Genomic DNA, 24996 nt, shown 5'->3' with positions numbered 1-24996 from the left:
TTTTTGGGGGGTTTGTAAGGGGAATCAATAATCATTTATAAGGGCAGTTATCGGCAGAGGTTGACAGGTATGAGAATAATTTGCTTATTGACCAGCGTCGATGTCTACAAGATTCTGCATGCTCATGTTGTACACGCAGCTGTTGACACGGGTTCGGGTCCACATTGTTGGCTGCAGACACAGACAAAAGCAAAACCGTGAAAGATTGGTTTAAGCACTTATTTAAACTGAAAAAAAAAGATTGCATTGATGTCTGACTATTACGTCTTCCTCGGGGCAGATGAGAATCTGTCCATCTTGAAGGACACAGTTGTTAATGTTCCATAAGGGAAGCTCCTGGGGTTGGGCCCAATAGTTTTTCTCAGATTCTGTGGACACAGCTTCATTCTCACCTTTAGAACAAACACAGTCAGCAGATGAGCACACATAAAGTTAATTAAAATGATTCAATAAAATTCAAAACCCCTCCTTAATTCTAATGAGGAAGCACGTGCTGAACATCCGGATTTTCTAAACCAGCAAAAAACAGAGCATAATTACATGCATATCCTGGCCTATGTTTGATTTGTATTTGTGCTTTGTACATATCTCCCATCTCATGTTGCCACTCCCATTTGAAAAGTGGAAAGCGATGCTATCTGTCTTTACAAGACACACACAGAGCTAAGGCCATCCTCTTAGTTTTTAACAGTGTGGATTTCCATTCAAATCTTTTTGAGATTTCAAGCGCAGAAACGCATCTGTATCTATTTCATATTGATCTAAAATGCATTGAGAATCTACATGATTTGACTTCAATCTGTTTTCTGTGTATTGGAGATGCCTTATGACAAATGTTTTTTTTCTTTACCCACTACTGCTTTGTATCATTTATTAATCAATCACAAACTGTTGACTTTGGTGCAAGTAATTTTGGGCTTAACTGTTTTCACAATTCTTTAACGGATTATACAAGTGAATATGCTCAACGGTGATGTTTTACAAGATGTGATGATGCTATTTCCATGTACGAGGCAAACATGGTTTGGTTTTGATATCCTTATGTTGAACTGATTTCATTATAGTGATGAGGTGAATAGTAATCACAAAGGATGAGTCATTTATTATTATATATTTATTATATAATCATTTATATTTTTTATAATATTTATTATAATTTTTATTTTATATTATTTTATTTTTATTTTTTATTATAATTTATATTATTGTATATATTATTAGATATATTTATTCATGTATTTATTTATTAACTTACTTATTACCTATCTATTTATGTCTAAAATGCCTATCCTATTTCTGCATCCTCACCATCTTGCTACTGTGACAACGAAATTTCCCGAATACGGGATGAATAAAGTTATCCAATCCAATCCAATCGCGCCGAGAGCCATGTCACCTGCCTCAATTCATAACATCTCATTTATCATTATTTAAAATAATGCACACACTCCTACACCTCACCTGATAGCAATGTAGGGGTGCTGTTCCGACTGTATAGTCTGGGCCTTCTGAGTTTTTGAGACATAGACCTCCAGTACTTTTTGAAACGAGCCCCTCCCCGTCCTTGCTCAGGTTCCCAAGTGCCGTCCATGGCAGTGGCAGATGACGGTTCTCCTTGTACTGCACTAGCAGAGGAGGAGGACTGTGTCAGACTGGCAAAAAGAGACGCAGGAGGCAAGGACAGCGCCCTCCTAAAGGGATTCTTTCCTGGTGAGTTAATCTTAGATGTTTTGTCTTCCTCGCTGTGGCTCTTGCGCCACAATTGCATTTTGCTCCATTTATTCCCCTTTGGAATTCGCTCCGTCGTCGGCGCTGCAGAGGCAGCTCCATTTTCAGCCATCTCATGAAGTGAACCCATCGAAGTACTTTGCCATGAGTATGTACTAAGAGGGTCAGTGGTCTTAGCTGCTTGTCCCTCAAGATGATCAACAGGAGGATTTTTCTTATTTGGTGATCCTTGTTCTTGTGGAGGTGGGTGGGATGGAGACTCCACTTCCTTTTCTTCAGTGCCCATTCTAATTATGAGGCTGTAATTGACATGAGTATTTTGCATCCAAAATCAATATAATAAAATAACAATAACAACAAAGCGAGGCATATTTAATGTACAGTCACAAATTTCCCAATCTGACTTACCTTAAGCTTGGCTCATGTACAATGAGTGAGCTGAAGCAACTTTTTCTATGTGCATCTTTCATCATTTCCTGTTTCGAGGCAACATTACATGTCACCGACCTGAAGGCCTGCCTGTGTTTTTTTTATTTGGTGCTGTTACCAATTGCTTACTTCCTCGCTCTTTTTTGCTAACTCCCTTTACTTAATTCATCTCACCCTTTTCATTTTCTGTTCCCCTCTTTAAATATGCAGGTTTCGTCTCACCTATTTTTTCTTGTGTAGGTTTATTGTTTTCACAAGCCCAAATATTACATCTTGTGATATGTAGGTAGGAAAGACTACCAGGCCTCAAACAAAACAGTTTTTAATTTAGCATAAGTGACAACATGTTACATTGAATACTTTATTGGGTAACTACAGCTCAAAATCCACCATCGTGTCTTTGTGCTGTCAAGTGTTAACATTTTCATATAAAATAAGATGTAGAATTCATACCTAGCTACGAAATATGCCCACCAGTTGATTCATATTGGTGAAAACATAATAACATAGTAAATGAACAGTACTCTCCAAAGCACAAATATGACAGTTGGAACTGATCTATATGAGTGTCGTATGCTGACATTTGTTTCCTGTCAAATGCGTGACAGACATCGAAAACCACTTCCTATCTTAACCCTGTCCTCTGCCCAAAACACTAAATAAGATGTTTTTACTTAACAATGGAGCTTTATGTGTCAAATAAATTATGTATGTTGTGTAATAATTCACCTCATTCGAATTTTTTTGTGGTGATGAAGTAGGCTATAAATATTTAAACAAGCCACATTGAATTTTGTGCAGAGTACAACATTTTTCATGTACTTAAAAACAAATCAAACAATGACTGTACTCTTTGGACTTTATGTTGCACCGCAAATAAGTCTTTTTTTGCAGGGTATTTTTACTTCTTTTCATCTGAAAAATAGGCATCTGTCAACTATCTGATAACTATAGCCTAAAAAAACAACACAACAAGCTGTCACTGGTCACAGAAAAAAATGTCGCAGGCCCAGCCAAAATATGAAAAATGTGTGATTTATAATCCGGAGAATAATCGTCCGCCTTTTTGTCACTAGAAATAATAAGAGCTCCAGTATTTCAAACCCAAACAACAAAACTCCTAGTTTCTTAATTGTCCTGGACAATAAAATGAAATAAAAAAATCAAGACAGTTGAGTAAATTTAATTGCAGAGAGGTGCATCATATCAACTAGATATTGTTGAATGGTTTCTTTTCTGTTTGAATGCATCCTAAAATTGACTGGCCTGGTGACCAAACTCCAGGACAAACGTGGCCACGAGGAAATGAATAGTAGTAAATGGCAAAATTGATCCCACGACAATTATCAATCGACTCTAAACAGCATTTATTGTAGATGTGTTTTTCAATCAATGCCAGCGACCTACATAATGTGTCAGGGAAACCAATTAAAGATGTGTCCACTAGGTGGCAGAAAAATCAAAATGTGTATCCAACTGTTCAACCTATTTCACACAGATTAAGAAGATATTGCGTATTGCATTCACCTTAAAAATAAATAAAAAAGCCCTGGCCGTTTTTCAAATTAATTTATTTTTGGGGTTGTTTTATGAATTAATTATTTTTGAAAACTCCGTTTTACAAAATCATTTATTTTTGGGGTGTTTTTTTATTAATTATTTTTTAAAACTCAGTTTGTCGAATTTATTTATTTTCTGGGGGGTTTGAAGTTTTTTTTCTTTCTTCGTTTTTCGTTTTTTTCCACTCCGGATTGTATTTTGGATTTTTTTCTTTTTTTTTTCCTGGCCGCAAGTGGAAAAAATAATTTAAAAAAAAAACAACCCCATAAAATACATTAATTTAAAAAACGGAGTTTTTAAAAATAGTTCAAAAAAAACCCCCAAAATAAATTAATTTGAAAACGCGGACAGGGCTTTTTTCATTTTTAAAGTGAATGCAATACGCTTCCGTAAGAAGAAAATGTGAGAAATGCAGACAGGATATTCCCATTATACATGAACTTTGTGTTTTAGGGGTGAGACTATTGCCATGAAAAAGTCAATCAACCAATCAATGATTGTAAAATACCCCAATGTATTTATTCATCATGATGAGTTTTGACGTTTGAACGTTGCGTGGCCTGTCTGTTCCATTTTTGAATGGAATTTTTGGTGTGGTTGACATTTTTTGACACGTTTTTAGTGTTCCTTGAGGGCGCTCCAGTTGCAGTGGGCGGGGGGAGTGGCTAAACCTGTTGACGTCAGTGGGCGTGTTTATGATGTCAAGGTTAGTCTGAGACAGGAGGAGGCTGGATGTGGCAGGCTGATATGGTCCTCCTCCACAGGTCACCTTTCGTCCACTACATCAGAATTGAATTACACTGTGCGTGTACCGGTTTGATCACAATTCTCACCGCGTTCTCCGTCGTTTGAGTCCGAAAAAGATTCGATCAGTGGTAGTTTCATTCGCTGGCTCCATGGCTAACTAGCACAGCGAGGCTAACTTGGGTTAGCTTCTGCCGGCGAATTGGAGAGTCCATGGGCACTTCACGCTGATAGAAATCACCGAGATTTCACAGAAAACCTTCACAGACCTGCTAAAATAACTGGTAAGCATCCATTCCGTTGCATTTTTGTTTTGGCAATTTGAAAAGTTCATATTTGGCTCGGATCTTTAGAGCCAGCAGCACTGTTGTATAATCCCTGTCTACACTTATCCACAGCAGTAATTCCCTAAATCTGTTTTCTATGGATTGATTTAAAAACTTAAAATAGTCGTATGATTTGACATCAATTTTAAAAATGAGTGTTTTGTAGGCAAACTGCGTATTCGAAAGATCTTCGGGCTACACTCATTAGATCAGGAGATGAGTAAACACAACAAAAGTGGTATATAAGTGGTTCACTGGTCTGGAAAAAAAGGGATTTCTCGAACAGAACAGACTAAAACGGTCTTACAGAAGAGCAACTGGACAACTAACAGCTCATTTTTTTCCTGCTAATGTGTGGCTTGATTTCTCTTGTTTTGACGTGTCTCCAAAGTTTCTGCCAGAGCCTGAAGCATGACGGTAATTATTTATGTGTGTGTGAGCCTTCTGTAGTGAGTTACTATTTACTCTCTTATAGACCGGTTATTGTCATCCTGCCTACCCTGATCTTGCTTTAAGACGTTCTCGCCCTTACAGCATCGGCTTACAAGCAAACTATGTCAGCTTGCTAAACAAGCAGAACACAAAGATCACAATCACTCTTTGGACTTCCTTAAAATGACCTCGAGCATGCAAGACTGCTTTCTAGTTGTAATGTGTGTACTTCCTCTAACAGTGTATCTATCCACTATGGCTACAGTATCTTTCTTCAAGTGTTGCTTGCTTTTTAGCTGTACTATTCCATGATGACATCGAGTGCTCTTATGACATGTGCAATAGATGTAGTTGGACATACATACGTACAGTGGAACCCCTGAAATCAATTGCATTCCACTTGCGATTTTTAAATATTTTCAATGATGATATATGGTGTGTACAAAATTTTAAATATTTACTCAATTCTAATGTTAATTCATTCATTTTCTGTACCGCTTATCCTCATGCTGGAGCCTATCCTAACTGGCTTTGGGCCCCAGATGGGGGACACTCTGAATTAATGGCCAGACAATCGCAGGGCATAAGGAGACGGACAACCATTCACACTCGTACTTGGGGACAATTTAGAGCAGGGGTCTCAAACCGATTCCGCAGTGGGTCCTGGTCTTTGTTTCAACTGATCCAGTGTCGACAGTTTAACCAATGAGGGGTCTTCTAAAATAAGTAGTACCTGGCTGCAATCGATTACACTTGCAAAAGGTGTCCGCTTGTTCGGTTTGAATGAAAACCTGCACCCCCTACAACCCTTTGAGGATCGGTTTGAGACCCCTGATTTAGAGTGTTCACCCGTGTATTTTTTTGGGATGTGGGAGTGATACTGGAGTATGCGGTGAAAACCCATGCTAGCCCAGGGGAAATCATGCAAAGGTCTGGACTTGGGATCGTACCCTCATCCTCATAACTGTGAGGCAGACGCGCTAACCACTCTTTCCCCGATTTTAATTACTATGTGTGTCAAAATCCTTGAGGCAAAGGTGACATGGAAATTACAAAATTGAAAATTCAAATTCTGCTTGGCGGTATTGTATAGTATCAAGCTGCTACATAGTAGGGGTATATAACGATGCATGGATTGATTAAGCAATGAACCAATCAAATCGATCAGAACGCAAATGTTCAATGTGCAGGGTTGTCAAGAAGAAAGTTTTTCATTCCAAGGTCTGAAATGTTTTAGCAACATAATGATCAAAATTGTCAAAATTGCTTTTATGTACATATTATATTGATTGTAGGCTCTTGGCGTTAACCAAATCGTGATGTACTTTGCGATATCGCCAAATATAGTATCAGCATTATATAAGTTGAAAATATCAAATATTTTCTTTCAGTGGACAACAAGCTGAAGGTTTACAAGACATGTAAATGATGCCTTGTATGATGTAATGCACGCATGTTTTTGTCATTTGAGCCGTTTTACAGAATTGAAAGCGTGCCATGTTATTTTGAAAATTTAAGTGGAGTTTTGGTTCACTGGCAGTACATGGTCAACACACTAAAACAACAAACTTCAAAATAAAGCATCAAAGTTCGCTAATGACTCCAAACCACACAGTAACACTTCACAGTAGTGCTTTTTGCCTGCTCAAACTTAGATGTTTCTTGCAGATAACATCATAACAGTCACAAAGGCATTACCAGAATCCCAACGAGGCATCGATACCCAGGAATTCTAATTTGGCTGAGTCAAATACAAACAAGTTAAGCATTTGAGCATTGATGTATTGTGAATCATATCAATTCAGCGGCATATGAGGTTCCACTGTACATGATTTGACTTGCTGTGACACTGTCTGTTGTGTTATTTTGTGCAGCCATAGCTGCATTCATTGATTAATGGCGTCTCTGATAAACATTTCTAGTACACTTTGCAGATTCTTTGTTATTGTAAACTTTTAAAAGACATGTAAATTATACACTGGTTCTTTTGTTTCAAAACCAGACCAAATCCATATTTAAGCCTTTGGTTTCACAACTATTGTGATACCCTGCACTACTATTTCTCTTTCACTTTTTGAAATATATTTATTTGATTACAGGTTGTTGGTGTTACTGACGTCCCAAACATGGTGCAGAAGTACCAGTCACCCGTGAGGGTGTACAAGTATCCCTTTGAGCTGGTGATGGCTGTAAGTGTCTTTCCCCCCACCTGTTTACATGAATATTACATGTATTGATGCCATGTTAGGTAATACTGGCAAGTATGCACTCGTCCACTGTAAAAGATTTGATAACACAGCTTCAAAACAGGCCATGCAGGCATGAACATGTTTCATTGCATATTGATTTTTTTTTCTTCTTCACGCCAACAGAGAAACTTGTTTATCCCGTTGCCTATGCCTTGTTAATTTGAATAGTAACACCACTTTTAATTATTCCACAAATGCCCTTTTCAAGCCTAGTTGTCTCAGACAAGTGCTGGTATATTTAGATTAATAAAATAATTCTCCGCCAGCTAGCAGCAGGATACCAGAAGACCAAATCTCCTTAGCAAAGGGGCAAACAAGTATCTATTAATAGAGGGGTAACACAACCAGACACCCACCCCACACATACACACAGTTGACCATGTGCACATTCACTTACCTGGCTGTACACATGCAGCTGAAGGTGGCTAGTAATTGATGAAAAGATTTATGCCCATTTTCTAAGAATATTGTTGAACCACAGTACTACATGCTTTTGTTGTTGTACCACTGGAGTTTTTTTCCCTCTACTCTGTGTTAAGTCTTACTGTACAAAATATGCAATATGTTCTTAATTGATAGCTGACCCTTTTAGTGAGAGTTCGCATAATTTTATTTATTTATTTGTTGCCCTCTGCATTGGTTTTCTGGCTTTTAAGACGTACGCATTTTTTTAAAGCAGAATAGCTGAAAATCATTACATTATTTGGACATAGTTAAGTTTTGTTTATATTGACTTTTTGCTTTTCTTAGCTGGGGAATTACTGTTGATATTTTCTAGTGAGGAACTTAGTCTCCATTTGAAAATGTGAGTGCGTTGAAATGCACGGATGGATTTAGATTATTCTTAGATGTCCTCTACATTTCACCGTTTGTGCAATACATTTTCTCGACAGACCTTAAGGGGCCCAGCTGCACACTGACAGGTGTTACTGAAGCATTTCACCCTCAAGTGTGCCTATAAGCGCTGTTATATAAGTGTGCTTGGATTGAAGCCTGTAAGCTGTTTCCTACAGGGGCTATTTATGACTTGAGAAATTATTTCTGATTCAATCACCACACCAAGGATTTGGGAGATGTCAGATTGTAATGTCAGATATTAATGAACATATATAGATGTAAATATGTAAAATTATAGCTCAAGGCTGTTTTCCATCTTTTAATTTCCCTTGTGCAAGTTGATGTTAAATATACAGGATAACATCAATAAGGCAATAGAAGGGAGGGAGAGAAAAAAACGGACAAAAGACTAGAAAGCAGCATAGTAACGATGATACATATTCAAATTATCTGCAGCATCAACCACAACTACTCTGAATAATTTTCAACTGAAAGGCATTAAACTAAACTACAATAATTGAAGGCACTCGTGTCAGTGTTCTTTCAACACATGTATACTCATACAATATTATTATTAGCCCTGTGTATTATTTCAGGGGTATTTACAAGTACAAAAGAATTTGACTTTACTGGCTTCATCTTTAGCTGCTATAGTCCCTGAAGTGTACTTGTTTCAATAACAGGAAATATTGTTGCTGCTGTTGCTATTATCATATGTTTGGGCTCTAGGCTTTTCTCAGGGGAATCCCATTGGAATGTAAAAAAAAGCAGCACACACTGTAATTTTTTTCTGGCCTATTGGGCCTGTTACTATTGGAACATATCCACGAATAGGAATGACTCCTGCAACAGTACAAAAAGAGCAATCAGCATTAAATCAAAAGTTAAGGACTAAACCTGAAGTGCAGTTTGTTGCTGTAAATAACATTTTTTTTCAAAATGGGGGAAAGTCGTTTTTTCCCAAGCATCCGGATGATGGGTTTAAATGAAGTTGCACACTTAAACATATTTTCGCTGTTTGCTGAGTACACATTAATGCATGGCAATATTATTGTTTGCATGCCATGCCATGCCACCATGAAGCAAAACAAAAGAATGATACCTGATAAAAAAAAATGCATTTGGTTGTGAGGTCGAGATTACCATTGGGTCCAATTTGATACATTCAGTAAGTGCAGTAGATTGTATAATGCACAGCACTCTGAACAGGACATGCTGCTTGTTTTTATCTGCTTATTTACAAAATGTTTCTTTGTTGATGGTTGTGTTTTAGAACATTCATTCCTACTTATTTATCAGCAGCCCTATATTTTTCGAAGAATGCTTCCTTCCATGAAAAAGGACTGTTGAATCTATTCTAGATTTATGTGTATACCTTATTCATAGTGGATAAATTGACAAATCAACCTGTGTGCCGGGTTAGTCTATGGTAGTATGTGACTTTTATTTAATTCAGGGTTGTCTAAACTATTCCACAAAGGGCTGCAGGGGGTGTGGGTTTTTATTCCAACCAATCAAAAGGACACTTTTTCACCAATCTGGTGTGCTACAAGTGCAATCAGTGCATTGCAGTCAGGTGCTTCTTGTTTTCTGCTGAAATCTCATAGGCCAACATGCCTGTGCTGGATCAGTTGGAACAAAAACATGCACCAACAGCGGCCCTCGAGAACTGGTTTGGCCATCCCTCATTTAATTAAACTTGAAAAGTTATAAGGGCCCACAACAATAGAGTACCTAAATGATGGTGTTTGCTTTCTTGTGTTATAACACTGGTTTATTTGTTGCAGTTCAAATAGTATAATTCTCCAAAAACGTGTATTGGATTGTTGAGTTTTCTTTAATGACGTATTTACTTGACAAATATGTATTGACTTGACAAAGCTGTTTTTAACAGAATTCCACCAACAGCTTGTTTGCCTGCTTATCACTTATTTTAAATTTGAAAGAACCATCCAGAATGCCTTTTAGCCCCAAATGCTACACGGAACTCTTTTAATTAAGAATTTGAATGAGAGCTATAGACTTATTATCCTTGAACTTTAACTGGAAAAGCAACATGGTAGTTTTTATGGAAAATCCTATTGCATTTTAAGTCTGCACTTTGGAAGCATAAACTGTAAACTCTGCTAAAATTTTATTAGACACTTTAGTTCTTGTTCCCTGTAACTCTATGACTGTGTGTATATATAGTCGGTCATCCCTAGTAAGCTGTTGACAATATGAGGTCGCCGAAGCATTGTCTTATGTTCACCACCGAATCACAGTTCCTTAATGTAGTTCATCCTGCTGTCCCCTTTTCTATTAGTCGTGTCCCGACTTTGACCCACTTATGGCCAGGTCTGGTTAAAGCTTCCGCAGCCTAGTTTTCTGCTGCTGAATTATCGTGTGCTTTAGACTGATGTAATGCATCTGTAATCTACTGGCTTGTTAGTCACTTACTTAATGATTGGATTGCAAATATTTAGAGACAGACTCCTTGAATTTTAACAGAACTTTTTGTCACCTGGTCTTTATTTTGCATGCGCAATGTTCCGATCGTCTTGGTTTCTGGCTTCATCTTTTCATCCATCTTCAATAAAATTTTATAATGCAATCATTATGACCCACATATGCATTGTGATATCACAGAAGAGAAATCAGGAGAATTGACTGTGCATGTGCACGATCCATTTGCCAGCATTCCACTTTTTCTTTCCAAGAGAGGATACACCCATATTGCTGTTTGTTACATCTCTCCTTATATGTTACTGAGCCAAAAATAAATGTGTTGGGATCTGACTCAGTCAGAGAGAGCTTATCATCATGCTGTGTGCTGCTTGTAACTCAGTGCAGCAAGCAAGGCTCTGCTACTGTCATGTGACTCGTTGGAGCCAATGGCAGTTCTCCAGCTGATTTCATTCACTGATCACAGGACATTCATTCACCCATTTTTCTTTTTTGCTGCAAGGTCGAGATGCTGCCTTGACAGTTCCCTTCCCCCTTTCTGTTTCACTCTGTTGGAGGCAGATGATACTTTTCACTGGTGTCTACACTGCAGGCATGCGTGCCAGTGCATATCCATGTTACAGTAGTACTGTTAAAGTACTGAGTACACGCCACTTTCTTTCGGTGTTGTTTGTGATGACTGGATTTTTACATATTTTGGTTTTTTATTTACTTTTGTATTTTCTGGAAGGGCTTGCAGTGAATAATAATGTGGCCGATGGCAATAAATGTCAAATCCATTTTAATGGAGAGGAGCTGGCAGTCAAAATTGATTGGACATCTATCGCATCAATTACATCCAAGGAGATAAAACAGTTTAAAAACAAACCAATGAGCTTCGTGCATCTAATCTCCCGTATTACGCTATCTTTTCTAGTTTTAGGGTTTTACTTTCTTTCTCGAATGCATTGGGAAGCAAGTTAAAGAAGGTGGTCATGTGTTTTGTGTAGATGGTCCAATATTCATTGCAGTGGTTGTACTTTGTAGTGTAATCAAGCACTAAATACCACATTTTGACTGCAGTTGTATCAAGATTGTATATGTCTCTGATTTAATTAAAGGATTTAAAAAAAATGCACACTACAGAATTAAAATCTCTGGAAGAAGAGAAGTGGGTAGCTTGGTATGTAGAGACTAAAGAGTCGTTTGTTGTATTTGCTCAGACAAAAGCCACTTGTCTTCCCAACCTAACATCCACTCCACATTCAGTGTTCAACATGGTGCGGCTTCAAATAATGCATACACAATACTAATTACAATACTAATACCGCTGTTGAGAAGCCTGATACACACTATTTTTTTCCTTCAAGACTTTCAGGGGCAAGGGTCATTACAGTGGACAGTTATTGAAAAGTTGACACTTAAGACCTTTCCAGGTGACTATTTTAGTCATTTTATAATATTAGCAATTTCTTTTATTTTTCAATTATGAATCATTATTGTATTTTTACATTACTTTTTATGATTATGAATCCAACAATGGATTGGACATCTAGCACCATCAATGGCAAATGAGTTCAATGAGTGCCTTGTAAGGTTTGAATTAAAAAAAATCATAATTGGTGCATGAAATTAAAGCACAAATGTTCATATGGTTTTGAAGTTATATCAGCTGTTTGAATACACGAATAAGCAAATTTGTATTTACTTCATTCCCCAAACAAAGATTTTGTGTGTGTAAATATTGTATTTACGATCATTTTACAGTTGAGTTGCAACCACTATTCTCCATCTGTTCCCATTTTAGATGAGAAATTATGCTGTCATAGCCTCACCTGGTCCTATTGAGCATCGTTTACAGTTTTTATATGTTCTTTTCTTACCATAGTTGAAAGCCATGTACAATGGCCTCTCCTTGCCCTTTGTCTGTAGTTTTGCCAGCTTCAAATTTACACATCATGCAAATAATAGCTCAAGCACAGAAGAAATTAAATGTCGAATAGGATTTCCTGAATCCCATTTCCCATTTTCCTACAATCTCTCATTATTACTATTGCTTGTTTTAAAATGTGGAAATATTCTCTATGTGTGCAGGAAGAGATGTAGCACTGTAACGTTGCTTTGTTTTGATATATTCCCTTGCGTGCCTTGGAAGCCTAGAAATTCTTCAGCTGAAATCCTGGAACCATTAATCACAGGAAGTGTAGTTTGTGTTCATAGATGTTTTTCTGCGGGCAGTTTATTTGGCTGTGTTTGCACTTGTATTACAGTAATCTGATCCAAACCAAGAAAATATTCCTTAGCATTTTCATGGGTAATTCCAATATCGGAACAAAGGCAGTGCCATAAAGGGGCACACCACCCTTTTAAGCAATTTTTGGACTTATGTGATGAAATGACCCCACACGTTGACTCTAGGGCCAATATTAGCACAAATCATTAATTTTTTAACTCTATTTTTCACCAGTACCAGCTGTAAATATTCTTTAATTGTGCTGAGAGCACGACAACTATTTCATACAATGTTCCAGAACATCATAGGTGACTATCCAAGCTCAACAATTAGCCAGTGCTCAATGGACAGTGGCCAGGTGTTTGGCTCATGAGTTGAAACTGTTGTAACTTGCGTGGTATATTGACTTATCTTTTTTAGACCTGCATTATCTTAGCTTGTGACCAGGACTCGAGTGGTTAGATCACGTGTCAAACCGATTCAGTGGGTCCTGGTCTTTGTTCCAACCGATCCAGTGCCGACATTTTAACCAATCAGGTGTCTTCTAAAATAAGTAGGACCTGACTTTAATTAACTGATGACACTTGCAAAAGGTATCTTCTTGTTGAGTTGGAATGAAAAACTGCACCCACTGCGGCCCTTTGAGGACCGGTTTGACACCCCTGGGTTAGATCATGGTAGTGTACGCAGTATTAACATCATTTTTACATTCATGAACCAGTTGTTTTGGAACCACCACTTCTAATTAGTGTCACAGCAGACCTATGCAAAAAATAAGAATCACGATAGTTATACTGAATGGAATTACCTATAATCCAAACTGGTATATATTTTTTGCAGACATATTTTTTGTTCATCAACAACAGCCTAGCAAGTAGTCACAAACATGATGACAGGCAATGTATACACCACGTCCCGTAAGTGGGCGAAATCCCCGATATATTCATCATTAACAGTCAATTGTAGAATTGCTGTAGTCACTCCCTTCATTGCCATAAAAACACAATAACTCAAATACCAAAAACCACACCCAATTTATTTGTCATAGTTAATTGTGCATTGTATCTTGAGAAGTATTTGAAACTGCAAGCTCTTGTATGTGATTGTGTACGAGAAGTAACATTGTTAATGTTACGTGTTCTATAATTGCTTGATGACAGGATTGTCTTCTTCCTCTTCCAGGCCTACGAGCGCCGATTTCCCACATGTCACCTTATTCCCATGTTTGTGGCAAGTGAGGTGGTTGATGAAGAAACCAGTGAGGACAGATCCATGCATAGGATTGAGCGACGCTGTGCCCTGGATGTGGACGCTCCACGTCTTCTCAAACGGGTATGCCACCAGCACTGATTTAAACTTTCAATATAATGGGCTGTGGTTTATTCTCATTTCCCAAACTTTTTGGACTAACTATACTTTAAGGGGCTCATTTTGAAGCTATGACTCCATAATGATCGTTTGTGTCTTGTTTGCAGTTTGCTGGTGTGGACTTTGTGTACTTCATTCAGAAAAACACGCTTAACCGAAAGGAGCGAACCCTTCACATAGAATCACATAATGAAACCTTCTCCAACAGGGTCATCATCCATGAGATCTGCAGCTATTCGGTAAATATACATGCTTCTGTACATATACGTTGTGCCTTCAAAATTTTCAGCAGTTTATACATCGTGATGCCTTGCATGAATTTGAACATTATATCCCACCTGAAAACGTCTGTAATAGTTAGCATACCTGCCCTGCCCTGTTATCCGCTGTTTGCTTACTCAACAATTAAATAATGAATGAGCATGCACAGGTGCTCCGAGTTAAAGAGGTCAAGCACATATTAGTGGCGAGCAATACAGGGCTGTAATTTTAGCTCCAAGGCTGCCCAGTGGGGCATGTTAACACGGAGCAGTTAAATTAACTCAGCTAGACATCCTAATTAGACACTGCTAATAGACTTGGATAAAGTGGGAATGTTTCAGTTGCCAGGAGGAGTGAGCTACCAACACAGTGTCTTGCCTTTGCCCTTTATCTCGTTATGAAATGTTATCCTGGATTCATTTTCACAAATTGTTCACAATAATGCTATAAACATAGCCTTAAAGCTTTCATGCTCATGCTGCAATTGTTAGTTGAGGAAATAATAACAATATTTTCCATCTTTGCATCGAACGGAGGTCTACTCATTATGATAACCCATTATTACCTCATATCTCCTTTACGGCAAAGAATATTTTCTTTAAAACCCCAAACCTTTTATTTGGCTTTGCTAATTAGAATTTGGACAAAGGTGGCACAGGCAGACCTCAGCTCACCGCACTGTGCACATATTTCTCTTTGTGCTTGATGTTCTCGTGAAGTCAAATGATCTATCATCACAATAGATGCAAAGCCCCCCTTTCTACTAATGTTTACAGTATGTTCTCAAATTTTCCAGGTCCACCCTGAGAACGAAGACTGGACATGTTTTGAACAGTCAGCGAGTCTGGACATAAAGTCGTTCTTTGGCTTTGAAAGCACAGTGGAAAAGATTGCAATGAAGCAATATGCTAGCAGTATCAAAAAGGTGATTGTGTATTTATTTTATTTTATTTTAGGAAATACATTTAGGTACTCATTGGATCAGAGGTCCATCATTTAGAATATATAAATGTTTCTGTGTAATCACTATTAGCTATAGACCCAACATGTTCATTTATATCAAGGGTCATCAATTGTTCGCAATTATAATTGTGCAATAATTAAAAAAAAACTGAAGTGGAAAAAACTGCTTTTACTACTTCATTTTAATTTATAATAATATAATACATTATTATACACTGCTGCCTCTGCACAAACAATGTGTCTATATTTCATACATCCATATAGAAAATTAACATCTAAACAATGATTATAAGCATATATGTGACTCAGCAAAATGAAGAGAAATACATGTCTAAATGCTCAGGATTTCTTTAATATCACACATTTTTCAAATATATACTGACATTTTGAAAATGCTTCATGAATTTAATCTCATTGCTCTGCTTGGTGTGGTATATGTACCTACGATTATTCTATTTCCAGGGAAAAGAAATCATTGAGTACTACCTGAAGGAGCTAGAAGATGAGGGAATCACGCACGTTCCAAGATGGAGTCCAACATCTCTCCTTCCGCCTCCCACCCGACCAACCAGTCTCTTGACCAGCCCTCCTGCTGAATTCAAAGTCCCTGTTACAGCTGCTGTACCCATTCCAATCACTGTTGATGCCCCGGAAAGCGATTCCCCGGAAGCTAAGCAAGATAGCGTAGCCCTTCCTGCAGATAGTTTGACTGAAATTCTGGCTGGCACACCTGAAGGTTTGTTTCGCTGAAAAGTGGGAAATGAGTAAATGCCCATTGTAACAAATTTAATTGCCTCCGGTTTCTGTGAATCGTATTTGGATATTTCACACCAATTTCAGGTGTTTTCTGCTTGTTTTACAGATAAACTGGATGCTGACTATATTAAGCGCTACCTTGGTGATCTTACACCTCTGCAGGAAAGCTGTCTCATCAGGCTTCGTAAATGGCTACAGGAGACACACAAGGGAAAGGTGAAAGATCTTGTACTACAGGAATGGATCAAGAATCTAAAATGAAATATTTCTTGATCATCTCAAGTGTATATCATTGGCAGAAACACAAGTTAATTGTGGAATTGCATATTTGCATCCATTCTTTTGAAATTACTCGCATCTCACGGTCTTACTTCATTTCAGATTCCTAAGGATGAACACATCCTGCGCTTCTTGCGTGCTAGGGATTTCAACATGGACAAGGCTCGTGAAATTCTGTGCCAGTCTCTGACCTGGAGGAAGCAGCATCAAGTAGACTATCTCCTCGAGACTTGGAGTTCACCACAAGTCTTACAGGACTATTACACAGGGGGATGGCACCACCATGATCGAGGTAGGCATAAACCTCTACCTGCATACTCACCCTGGATGGATAGGTTTACACATACATGATTAATATAGACTATTCTTTTAAAGCCCGTCACGTTGGCGATCTTTGCTCTTGGGTTTCCTTCAGATTCAAGTTACATCATAAGGAACTTAAGGAGGCAATTTTTTAAATCAGTAAATCAGAACACAAGTGCCTCAAACATGCACACATTTTTTAATGGTTTCTTGGTTACACACACAAGATTTGTTTTGTAATGGTACTTCAGTCCTAAGAAAAAAGTGTTTATATTTCAATAGTGGTGAAGCTAAATCAAAGGCAGAAGTATTTGCTTGCTGTTGTTGTCTTGCATAACAGGGGAGAAGGCTGCCAAATATGATGATTCTCAGCTATTTGATACGCGGCCCAGTAGACTGTAATCTTGCTGCAAGTTAAGTATTTTTATTTTATCTTCTAGATGGTCGTCCTTTGTACATCCTTAGACTTGGCCAGATGGACACCAAAGGACTGGTTCGAGCTCTCGGAGAGGAATCACTGCTTAGACATGTATGTATTAATGTTAAAACACACCAACTATTCCCATGAGAATTCTTAATAAGTCTTAAAGTAGATTTAGGCCATTCTTACCCAGCAGGGTTTACACACAAACATGTGAATGGTGCACATGAAATGAATTCAATGTAAATCGTCACAGTTTCTAAATTTGTGTCTCATTAAGTTTGTGGTATTTTTAGGTTCTGTCAATCAATGAAGAGGGTTTGAGACGCTGTGAAGAGAACACAAAGGTGTTTGGTCGTCCTATCAGGTAAACTCAGTAAAAATCTGCACTTTTAACCCTTTATTGGTCAAGTTTCTACTTTTGATAATTGAAAAAAAAGTTAATCCTATAAAGACCTGGCATCCACATGGCGACAAAAGATTCTGGGTCATGTATGTGGCAATTTGGTAACCATTTGCTATACAAATGTGGCTTACATAATGCAAAATGTCATGGCCCTCTGTGTATGTGGATGGAATGTTTCAATTATAATAACCATGTTTTTAGACTATTAGGTGCACTTTTTTCTTTAAAACTTCCTATGAATTGTCAGTGCGCATTATAATTTAGTGTGCGTTACGTATGAATTCTGATTGTGCTTAATGACCTCTAACCTATTTTGCCGGCACTTAACTGTATTACACTGCTCCATTAAATAGATTAAACAAAGTATTTAATTAATATAAAAATAATTAGTGTCACAAGATTAAAAACAAAACAAGTGACAAATGCAGTACATTTATCCACTAATGCTCCTTGTGACTCATTCACTGGTGGTGCCTTTTATAGTCCAAAAAGTAAAGTATATAAGATATTATTAATTCGAAATAATTTGTCAATTTAAATATTATTTGTATCCATTTGGTTATGAATAAATAAAATTACCCATCCCTTTCAGCTTTTCAGCCAAACAGTTATTTCGCAGGATTCTAGAAAGCATACTAAAAAGTGCACGGTATATAGAATGTGTTTTAACTCAATCATCAAATCATATTTTGGCATTTTACGTTCACTTCAATAGTTGGCAGGACACTATTAGGAAGTTCAGAGCAGTCAGTCATATGCACTACAACAGAACAGAGACAATAAAGAACTGTTTTTTCCAAGTGTGCTAATGCAGCCAATGGTGGGAAGAGTGAGGGGAAGGAATGTAGATTGTATCGTTCAGGCATCTCAGCAGGAGGTGGGAGCAAGGACCCCAGCCACACAGGATGGCACATCAACTATGAATAGCTGTTGTGCCATGCTGGCCACGAGCCATGCTAGAGGATGAGAAGGAAGCCTAGAATTAGCATGCATTGCTGTCACCACTTAAAGTACACTCTTGTGTGACAAGTTTTTCCAGTCATCGCCTATTTGTGCTTTAGTGGGTTTTTTTTTGCCTTCGGCAGTTGCTGGACATGTCTCGTGGACCTGGAGGGTCTAAACATGCGTCACCTGTGGCGACCTGGAGTCAAAGCGCTGCTGAGGATTATTGAGGTTGTAGAGGCCAACTATCCAGAGACGCTGGGACGACTGCTTATCTTGAGAGCACCCAGAGTTTTCCCAGTCCTTTGGACGCTGGTGAGCATGCGAACCAGCGGTTCTCAATTTCTTCATTTCAAACATTGACACACTGTGAAGTTTGCCGTATAAAAGTTGCCTAACCTTTCCTGTTACAACACATTTACACAACCTGCAGATTACAGAGTATTTTTTCCTGCAGTAGTAGAAAAGATGATAACTCGGGTCAATAAAGTAAAATAGAAAGTTAGCGTGTGTTCGGGAGCTTGCGAAAATGACATGCACAAACAACTTTTTACTTTTCACATTCTGCGGAAATTCCATAAAACCAGTATTTTCTCGTTTCATGACTTTAGGTGAGTCCATTTATTGACGAAAACACCCGCAAGAAGTTCCTCATCTATGCAGGAAATGACTACCAGGGACCTGGCGGACTGGTGGACTACATTGACAAGGAGATTATCCCTGACTTCCTGGGCGGTGAATGTATGGTGAGTGAAGAATTAAGCAGTGTGTTAAAGCCATTGATTAAATTCCAAGGTCATCTTTACTGACCTAATTTTTATGTGTGCTCTCTGTCTTTCTCTCTTTTCTCTGTCTCTTTCTCTCTTTCTGCATATAGTGTGAGGTACCCGAGGGAGGCTTGGTCCCAAAGTCAATGTACCGCACTGCAGAGGAGCTGGAGAATGAAGATGTTCGTCTCTGGACTGAAACAATCTACCAAAGCGCCAGTATTTTCAAAGGGGCTCCACATGAGGTGAGACAAGTGTAACTCATGGATGCCCGCTGTAGAACAACTTGAAATTTATAATATGGACATTAGGAATAAAAGGGGGGGTTAAAAACAGTCAGGATTTTGTCTTGTGTAAAGGGCTACCATCTAGTGGTTGGAACCTATTGTTGCACCTCTATTTCCGGCATCGAACGTTCACATTGTTTGCCAGGAAACTTACCTCCTCCACATTAACATTGATTCAACCAAATCAAAGAAAGTGTTGTCACTCATTGTTTCCATCTGGAGAGTACCAAAGTGTCATAATGACAAATATTGTAGTGTATACTTAAAAACTTTTTTCTACTTGCTCCAAATGGCAGGTAACTAGGGAAAATGCACTATATAAATAAATCACTATAAATATAGCTTCACACTTTTTATTGTTAACACAAAAACTGGCCTTTTTCACACATTCACACTTTGCACTAACAGGTCATTAGATTTACTTAATTTACCCTTTAGTTCCCTTTGACATTTTTCTTAGCTATATTTCAACTGTTTTGGTTGCTCTTGATATTTGACATATAATATATGACCAAAATAGAAATGGGATCTTTGGAGTTATTTTACTTCATGGTCAATATTATTGGACACCCACAAATAATCCCCATAAAATCAGCACCCTTTGGCTCTTATTGACTCCCGGATCGACATAAAATCAGCACCCGTTGGCTCTTATTGACTCCCGGATCGAAACAAATCTCCATTGGTGGTCATTGTTTGACAAAAACTTTCTCATTAAATCTCAATGGGTTTTTACCCCAAACATATTACTAACATTGACACTTTTCAAATGTTCACACTTATGAACTCCAGGTCACTGTTTTTGACCATAAGCATGACCATGCCATATCTCCAGGAATTGCATTTTCTAATTACTAATGGTTTCAAATGTCTTTCTTTTAATTGTTTTAAACAGCTTCTGATTGAGATTATTGATGCCTCATCAGTCATCACTTGGGACTTTGATGTCTGTAAAGGCGATGTGGTTTTCAACATTTACCATTCCAAGCGTGCCCCGCAGCCACCGCGTAAAGACCCACTTGGGGCACATGGGATCACATCCCCAGGAGGCAACAATGTGCAGCTTATTGACAAATCTTGGACACTGGGGCAAGATTACAGCATGGTTGAGTCTCCTCTAACCTGCAAGGAGGGAGAAAGTGTACAGGTAAAGATTTTTAAAACATATAATTTTATATGACATTCCACATTCGGTGTTTCTTTGTTTGTTTGTTTTGTCTGAGACAAAAATCTGATTTTTTTCCCCCATTTAGGGTTCCCATATTACACGCTGGCCAGGTTTCTACATCCTCCAATGGAAGTTCCACAACATGCCATCCTGCTCGACCACCAATTTGCCTCGAGTAGATGATGTGCTGGCCACCCTGCAAGTCTCCTCGCACAAGTGTAAAGTCATGTACTACACCGAGGTGTTGGGCTCAGAGGACTTCAGGTTGGTAACTTATTCAGTTCGGAACGGAAAACCTAGTTCAAATGTTTTGTCCTGGATTATGTACGGAGTTCAATTATTCTAGCAGACCCCCTATTTTAACCAATTTAAATGTAAAAATAAATCAGCCCTTAATTTTAAATTCAGGATTTTTCTTCTTTCCCAAATGTTTTTAATTCATTTTTTCTGTCCTACACATTCCTGTTCTTTCCTGTCCTCTTCTTTTTCCCCTGAAGAATGGCTTGCTGTGACGTGCAGAGTTTGTAAGTGGCGCAGTGGTTAACTTTCTTTTTAGCATTAGCACGTCATCATTCCTGCTTTTTGACCGCTAACTTTATAGCACACCTCTGGGGCAGTTGCAATGTCCCTAGCACAGTCTGACATTAGCTGGTTGACTGTTGCTCCGCTTGCATGACTAACAGATACTAGCAATCATTTGGTTTTATTCAAGTTTTGGAACTGCGGATCTACCCACTATTCTTTTCTAATGTTATTCCAATTTCAACATATTATTTCCTAAAACTGACTCGCTTTTTCGCTCTCCTTTTTTAATACAGATACGACTGCGCCATCTTAAACATTTTGATAAACTTGGTGTTTCCAAATTCCAATTTAACATCTACAACTGCAAATAAGTGCGATAGCTGTACATTAAAGATAATTACAAATATTTTGGGGAAAAAAGCATTCATCCACCACGTATTCACTGGATCGCATGAAAAAAACGGTAATTTTCCAACTAAAAGATGGAAAAACTTCCTTGACATCGATAAATAAAATTCCAGGAGGTGCAGGAGAAATACTGTAGTTAGATTTATTTATGGAAATCGCCTTTTCATTCTCAAATGGTGGAAGTTTCACGAGCTAACCAACTTTGCCAAAAGCAACAGAACCTTCAAACCTGCAATAGGTTGATATAGACCACACCTTCTACTAAACTCGCCCAACCCAGAATTTTCCGTAGGAACATTAAATGGCCCCATTTTTAAATGCAAGCCAATCACTCTTACTCTGGCCTCTGGTAGGGCCTAAATAATTGAGTGCCACTGATTAAAGTTCCTGACAGCATGGTACAAGGTGTGCGTCATTTGTTTGGTTGAAATGTTTGGGCTTAATAGAATGAAAGTAGGATGTGTTTCCTTATCCATATTTCCTTTTGCAGGGGTTCAATGACCAGCTTGGAATCGAGTCACAGCGGCTTCTCTCAGCTCAGTGCTGCCACTACTTCATCCAACCAGTCCCAGTCCAGCTCGATGATCTCCAGGTAGACTGCATAAAGCAGTAAGCCAAAGACCCCTATATTCAGACTTGTACTCCACTTCAACTTTTGGATGCTAACCAGCAGACTAAAAATCACAAGTCAAAAAGGAAAAAAGTAGACTGTGTGAACTCTTTTTAAAGGGCTGATACATATATATATTTTCTTTTTGCACAAAGGTCTCTATTGAGTCGTTGCTGTGTCGATGCTTGATAAAAGATGAGACTAAACATTGGAAGAATTTATGTTTAACTGTGGCTCAATTAGTGGGGAGGTGGGGGAGGAGGAGCTTTTGGACGTTTAAAGAAGCAATATTTTCATCCCAAAATGACAGTTCTGAATGGATGAAGACACTGGAGGCACCGTTGTATACAGCATAAGCATTTACTTTTACACTCCCAAATCGTCTTGGCAATAATCAAATGACACCCTTCTTCATCCAGATTGGATGTTCTGTTACAAATATATTCAGCACCCTAAAAAATCTTACTCCCACTTTATCAAAGAAAGAAATCCTATACATTTGTTGAAAAGGAAATTGATATTTATTGGGATGCTGATATAGTAGCCAACAAATCCAATGTAAATATTTGTGTGATTACACTAATATAATAAGACATTTTACTCGGACCTGATTTAGATGTCATGCATATGTTTTCAAAAACATGGGTGGGAAGGTCTTTACTACCCATTGACGACGACATACGTCCAATCTGTTTTGACTAGGAAGGGCTGGCAGCGATCATTCGATCGTTTGTTGCCGTCAATGGCACTGAAACTCATTCATAAGGCTATAACATGCCTTGATCAGCATACATAACCAGCATCCCACTCTTCAGTGCTTGAAGCAATAACATTGTTTTTACAGTGTGAAATTTTTGAATGAATATTATATACCATTAAAATAGCGAATGTAGATAGTGGTGATTGCAGGGATGATTGCAGATGACCTTTAGGCACAAAGGCAAACTGAGCCACTAAGCAGCGAAGAAAATTGTGTACCCGCATGTGTGTTTTATCATGAAAGGGTACAACAAGATTGCTTGAACATTCGCGATCAACAAATGGAATGCCGTCATCACATAATGTGGCAGGGTTGCCATCATTAGATTTTAGGGGTGAAGTGCTATAGTTTGCGGTAAGAGAATATCTTTATTATAATGCTTATCATTTTGACAGTGTTTTGGTAGGGAAAAGAGAATTTTCTGACTGTACGTGTAATTGTGTTTAAGATATGCTACTGTTGGCATACTTGACGGGTTTGAAACAGAGTGGTGTGTTACTGCATGCACGTTACACTTGGTCTGCGAGTTTACTACTACTAGTCTGATACTTGTAAATTAAGAGCCATTTGTCAATAAACACCATTTAGCCTTTTTAAGACTCACTTAGAAATACATAGCTGATCCTCTCACGGTCTTTGAAGGATTAGTTATTGTCTAAAAACATCATTTTTATGTGAGTTTGAGATTACTGCATTGCAAGTATTGGGAATTTGGCTGTAAAAAGAGTAATCAAATGTTGTCTCTATGGACATTTCACCTCGTTGACGTGTCAACTCCTAACAAATACTAACTGTGCATGAAATGTCTTTAACTCCAGATACAAGGTCAATATTATGGAAGGGAATATTTGCAATAACATGGAATGTTTTACCTCTTCAGATTGAGGGCTATGATGTGTGCTTGTCCTAGATTGAATCCTGGAAACAGCAGTGGAAATGAGACATGCCTGTAAAATGTATGTACTGTACACACTCCCTTCTCTCATGGCTCTCCTCTGAAGCACATCTGGGCCCATAGAGTAATTTACTAATTCTTTATAGAGGTTATAACATCTTGTTTCCTTAATGGATAATCGGATTATATATAGGAATTCAACAGGTCTAAGGACCCTTTTTTATTTACTGTCCTAGCAGAGTGGACCTAATATTTGTACAATTGCCTTGTTGAAATTTAAAATTGAAACTATAGGCAAAAAAAAGTGTTTCCTGGGTCCTGTATTTCATTTCTGTGTGAATTCTGTTTGTCAAATATTGGAGATCATTTACATATGTTTTTCATCTTGCTTCACATGTACATTTCTCTTGTACAGATACCTTGAGGGCTATGAAATGTTAGTCATTAGTTTTCCATGTGTTTGTATGCTTTCTGTTCTGGCTAAGTTGCATATCTCTTCTATCGTCATGTGAATTCACGAGAACATTGCGCCTTTACTTTTTTGTGTTTTTGGGGGGTGGGGCGGTCATTAAACTCGAACATGTATATTTGCCTCCTCTTCTTTTACATTAAGTTTCTTGGAATTGGCAGGAATCCTTGTTGAGTAGCTGGACCAACGCTAATCCTCACATCCCTGTGTACCATAAGAGCCGTAATGATAAAATCTGCTTTGTTCGAATTGGTTAAAAAACAAATATGTCCATTTTTTAGTTTTTAAAACATTACAGGTGTATGATCGAAAACGGAAGTCAAATATTTCTGGTTTGATTTTATAAAGTATACTGAAATACCTCACCACTTGGCGGATCGACTATAATATAAAATATTTCAACCAATTAATAAAATAGTATTACCAATCTTAACATGATATAGAGC

At 38.0% G+C, this 24996-nt stretch overlaps 2 protein-coding genes across 5 annotated transcripts; one reads left to right on the top strand and one right to left on the bottom strand.

Moving 5' to 3' along the window:
* Positions 1–51: 51 nt before the first annotated feature.
* Positions 52–2142, bottom strand: LOC144077747 (uncharacterized). Its single transcript, XM_077605704.1, has 4 exons — positions 2137–2142; positions 1462–2027; positions 265–392; positions 52–171 (listed from the first exon to the last, which is right to left on the bottom strand). The coding sequence occupies exons 2-4, from the start codon at positions 2012–2014 to the stop codon at positions 85–87; spliced, it is 768 nt and encodes a 255-aa protein (XP_077461830.1). The 5' UTR covers positions 2015–2027; positions 2137–2142; the 3' UTR covers positions 52–84.
* On the top strand, positions 1605–24666 carry LOC144077744 (SEC14-like protein 1). 4 transcript variants are annotated; one of them, XM_077605696.1, is made up of 18 exons: positions 4412–4745; positions 5179–5204; positions 7319–7408; positions 14145–14294; positions 14438–14569; positions 15388–15516; positions 16017–16290; positions 16417–16526; positions 16692–16881; positions 17333–17421; positions 17610–17680; positions 18805–18976; positions 19273–19407; positions 19539–19673; positions 20611–20862; positions 20969–21147; positions 21381–21407; positions 22307–24666. In XM_077605696.1, the coding sequence occupies exons 2-18, from the start codon at positions 5199–5201 to the stop codon at positions 22410–22412; spliced, it is 2247 nt and encodes a 748-aa protein (XP_077461822.1). In that variant the 5' UTR covers positions 4412–4745; positions 5179–5198; the 3' UTR covers positions 22413–24666. The 4 variants fall into 4 exon arrangements, with proteins under 4 accessions (XP_077461825.1, XP_077461822.1, XP_077461824.1 ...); XM_077605699.1 differs by lacking the exons at positions 4412–4745; positions 5179–5204 and adding an exon at positions 1605–1710; XM_077605698.1 differs by lacking the exon at positions 5179–5204.
* The last annotated feature ends 330 nt before the right edge of the window (positions 24667–24996 follow it).

The sequence above is a fragment of the Stigmatopora argus genome, chromosome 7, assembly GCF_051989625.1.
Source record: "Stigmatopora argus isolate UIUO_Sarg chromosome 7, RoL_Sarg_1.0, whole genome shotgun sequence".
Taxonomy (NCBI): Eukaryota; Metazoa; Chordata; class Actinopteri; order Syngnathiformes; family Syngnathidae; genus Stigmatopora; species Stigmatopora argus.
Note: the sequence above shows the minus strand (reverse complement) of the source record. Positions and strands in the feature narration are given on the sequence as shown.

What these genes read in the sequence shown, in the direction of transcription:
- LOC144077747 (XM_077605704.1), bottom strand. Translation starts at nt 2,014, where the DNA reads ATGGGCACTGAAGAAAAGGAAGTGGAGTCTCCATCCCACCCACCTCCA. An exon ending in CACCCCTACATTGCTATCAG is followed by an intron (nt 393 to 1,461) that starts GTGAGGTGTAGG and finishes TTTGTTCTAAAG; the next exon opens with GTGAGAATGAAGCTGTGTCC. An exon ending in TCATCTGCCCCGAGGAAGAC is followed by an intron (nt 172 to 264) that starts GTAATAGTCAGA and finishes CTGTGTCTGCAG; the next exon opens with CCAACAATGTGGACCCGAAC.
- LOC144077744 (XM_077605696.1), top strand. An exon ending in TCCCAGTCCTTTGGACGCTG is followed by an intron (nt 18,977 to 19,272) that starts GTGAGCATGCGA and finishes TCATGACTTTAG; the next exon opens with GTGAGTCCATTTATTGACGA. An exon ending in TGCTGTGACGTGCAGAGTTT is followed by an intron (nt 21,408 to 22,306) that starts GTAAGTGGCGCA and finishes TTCCTTTTGCAG; the next exon opens with GGGTTCAATGACCAGCTTGG.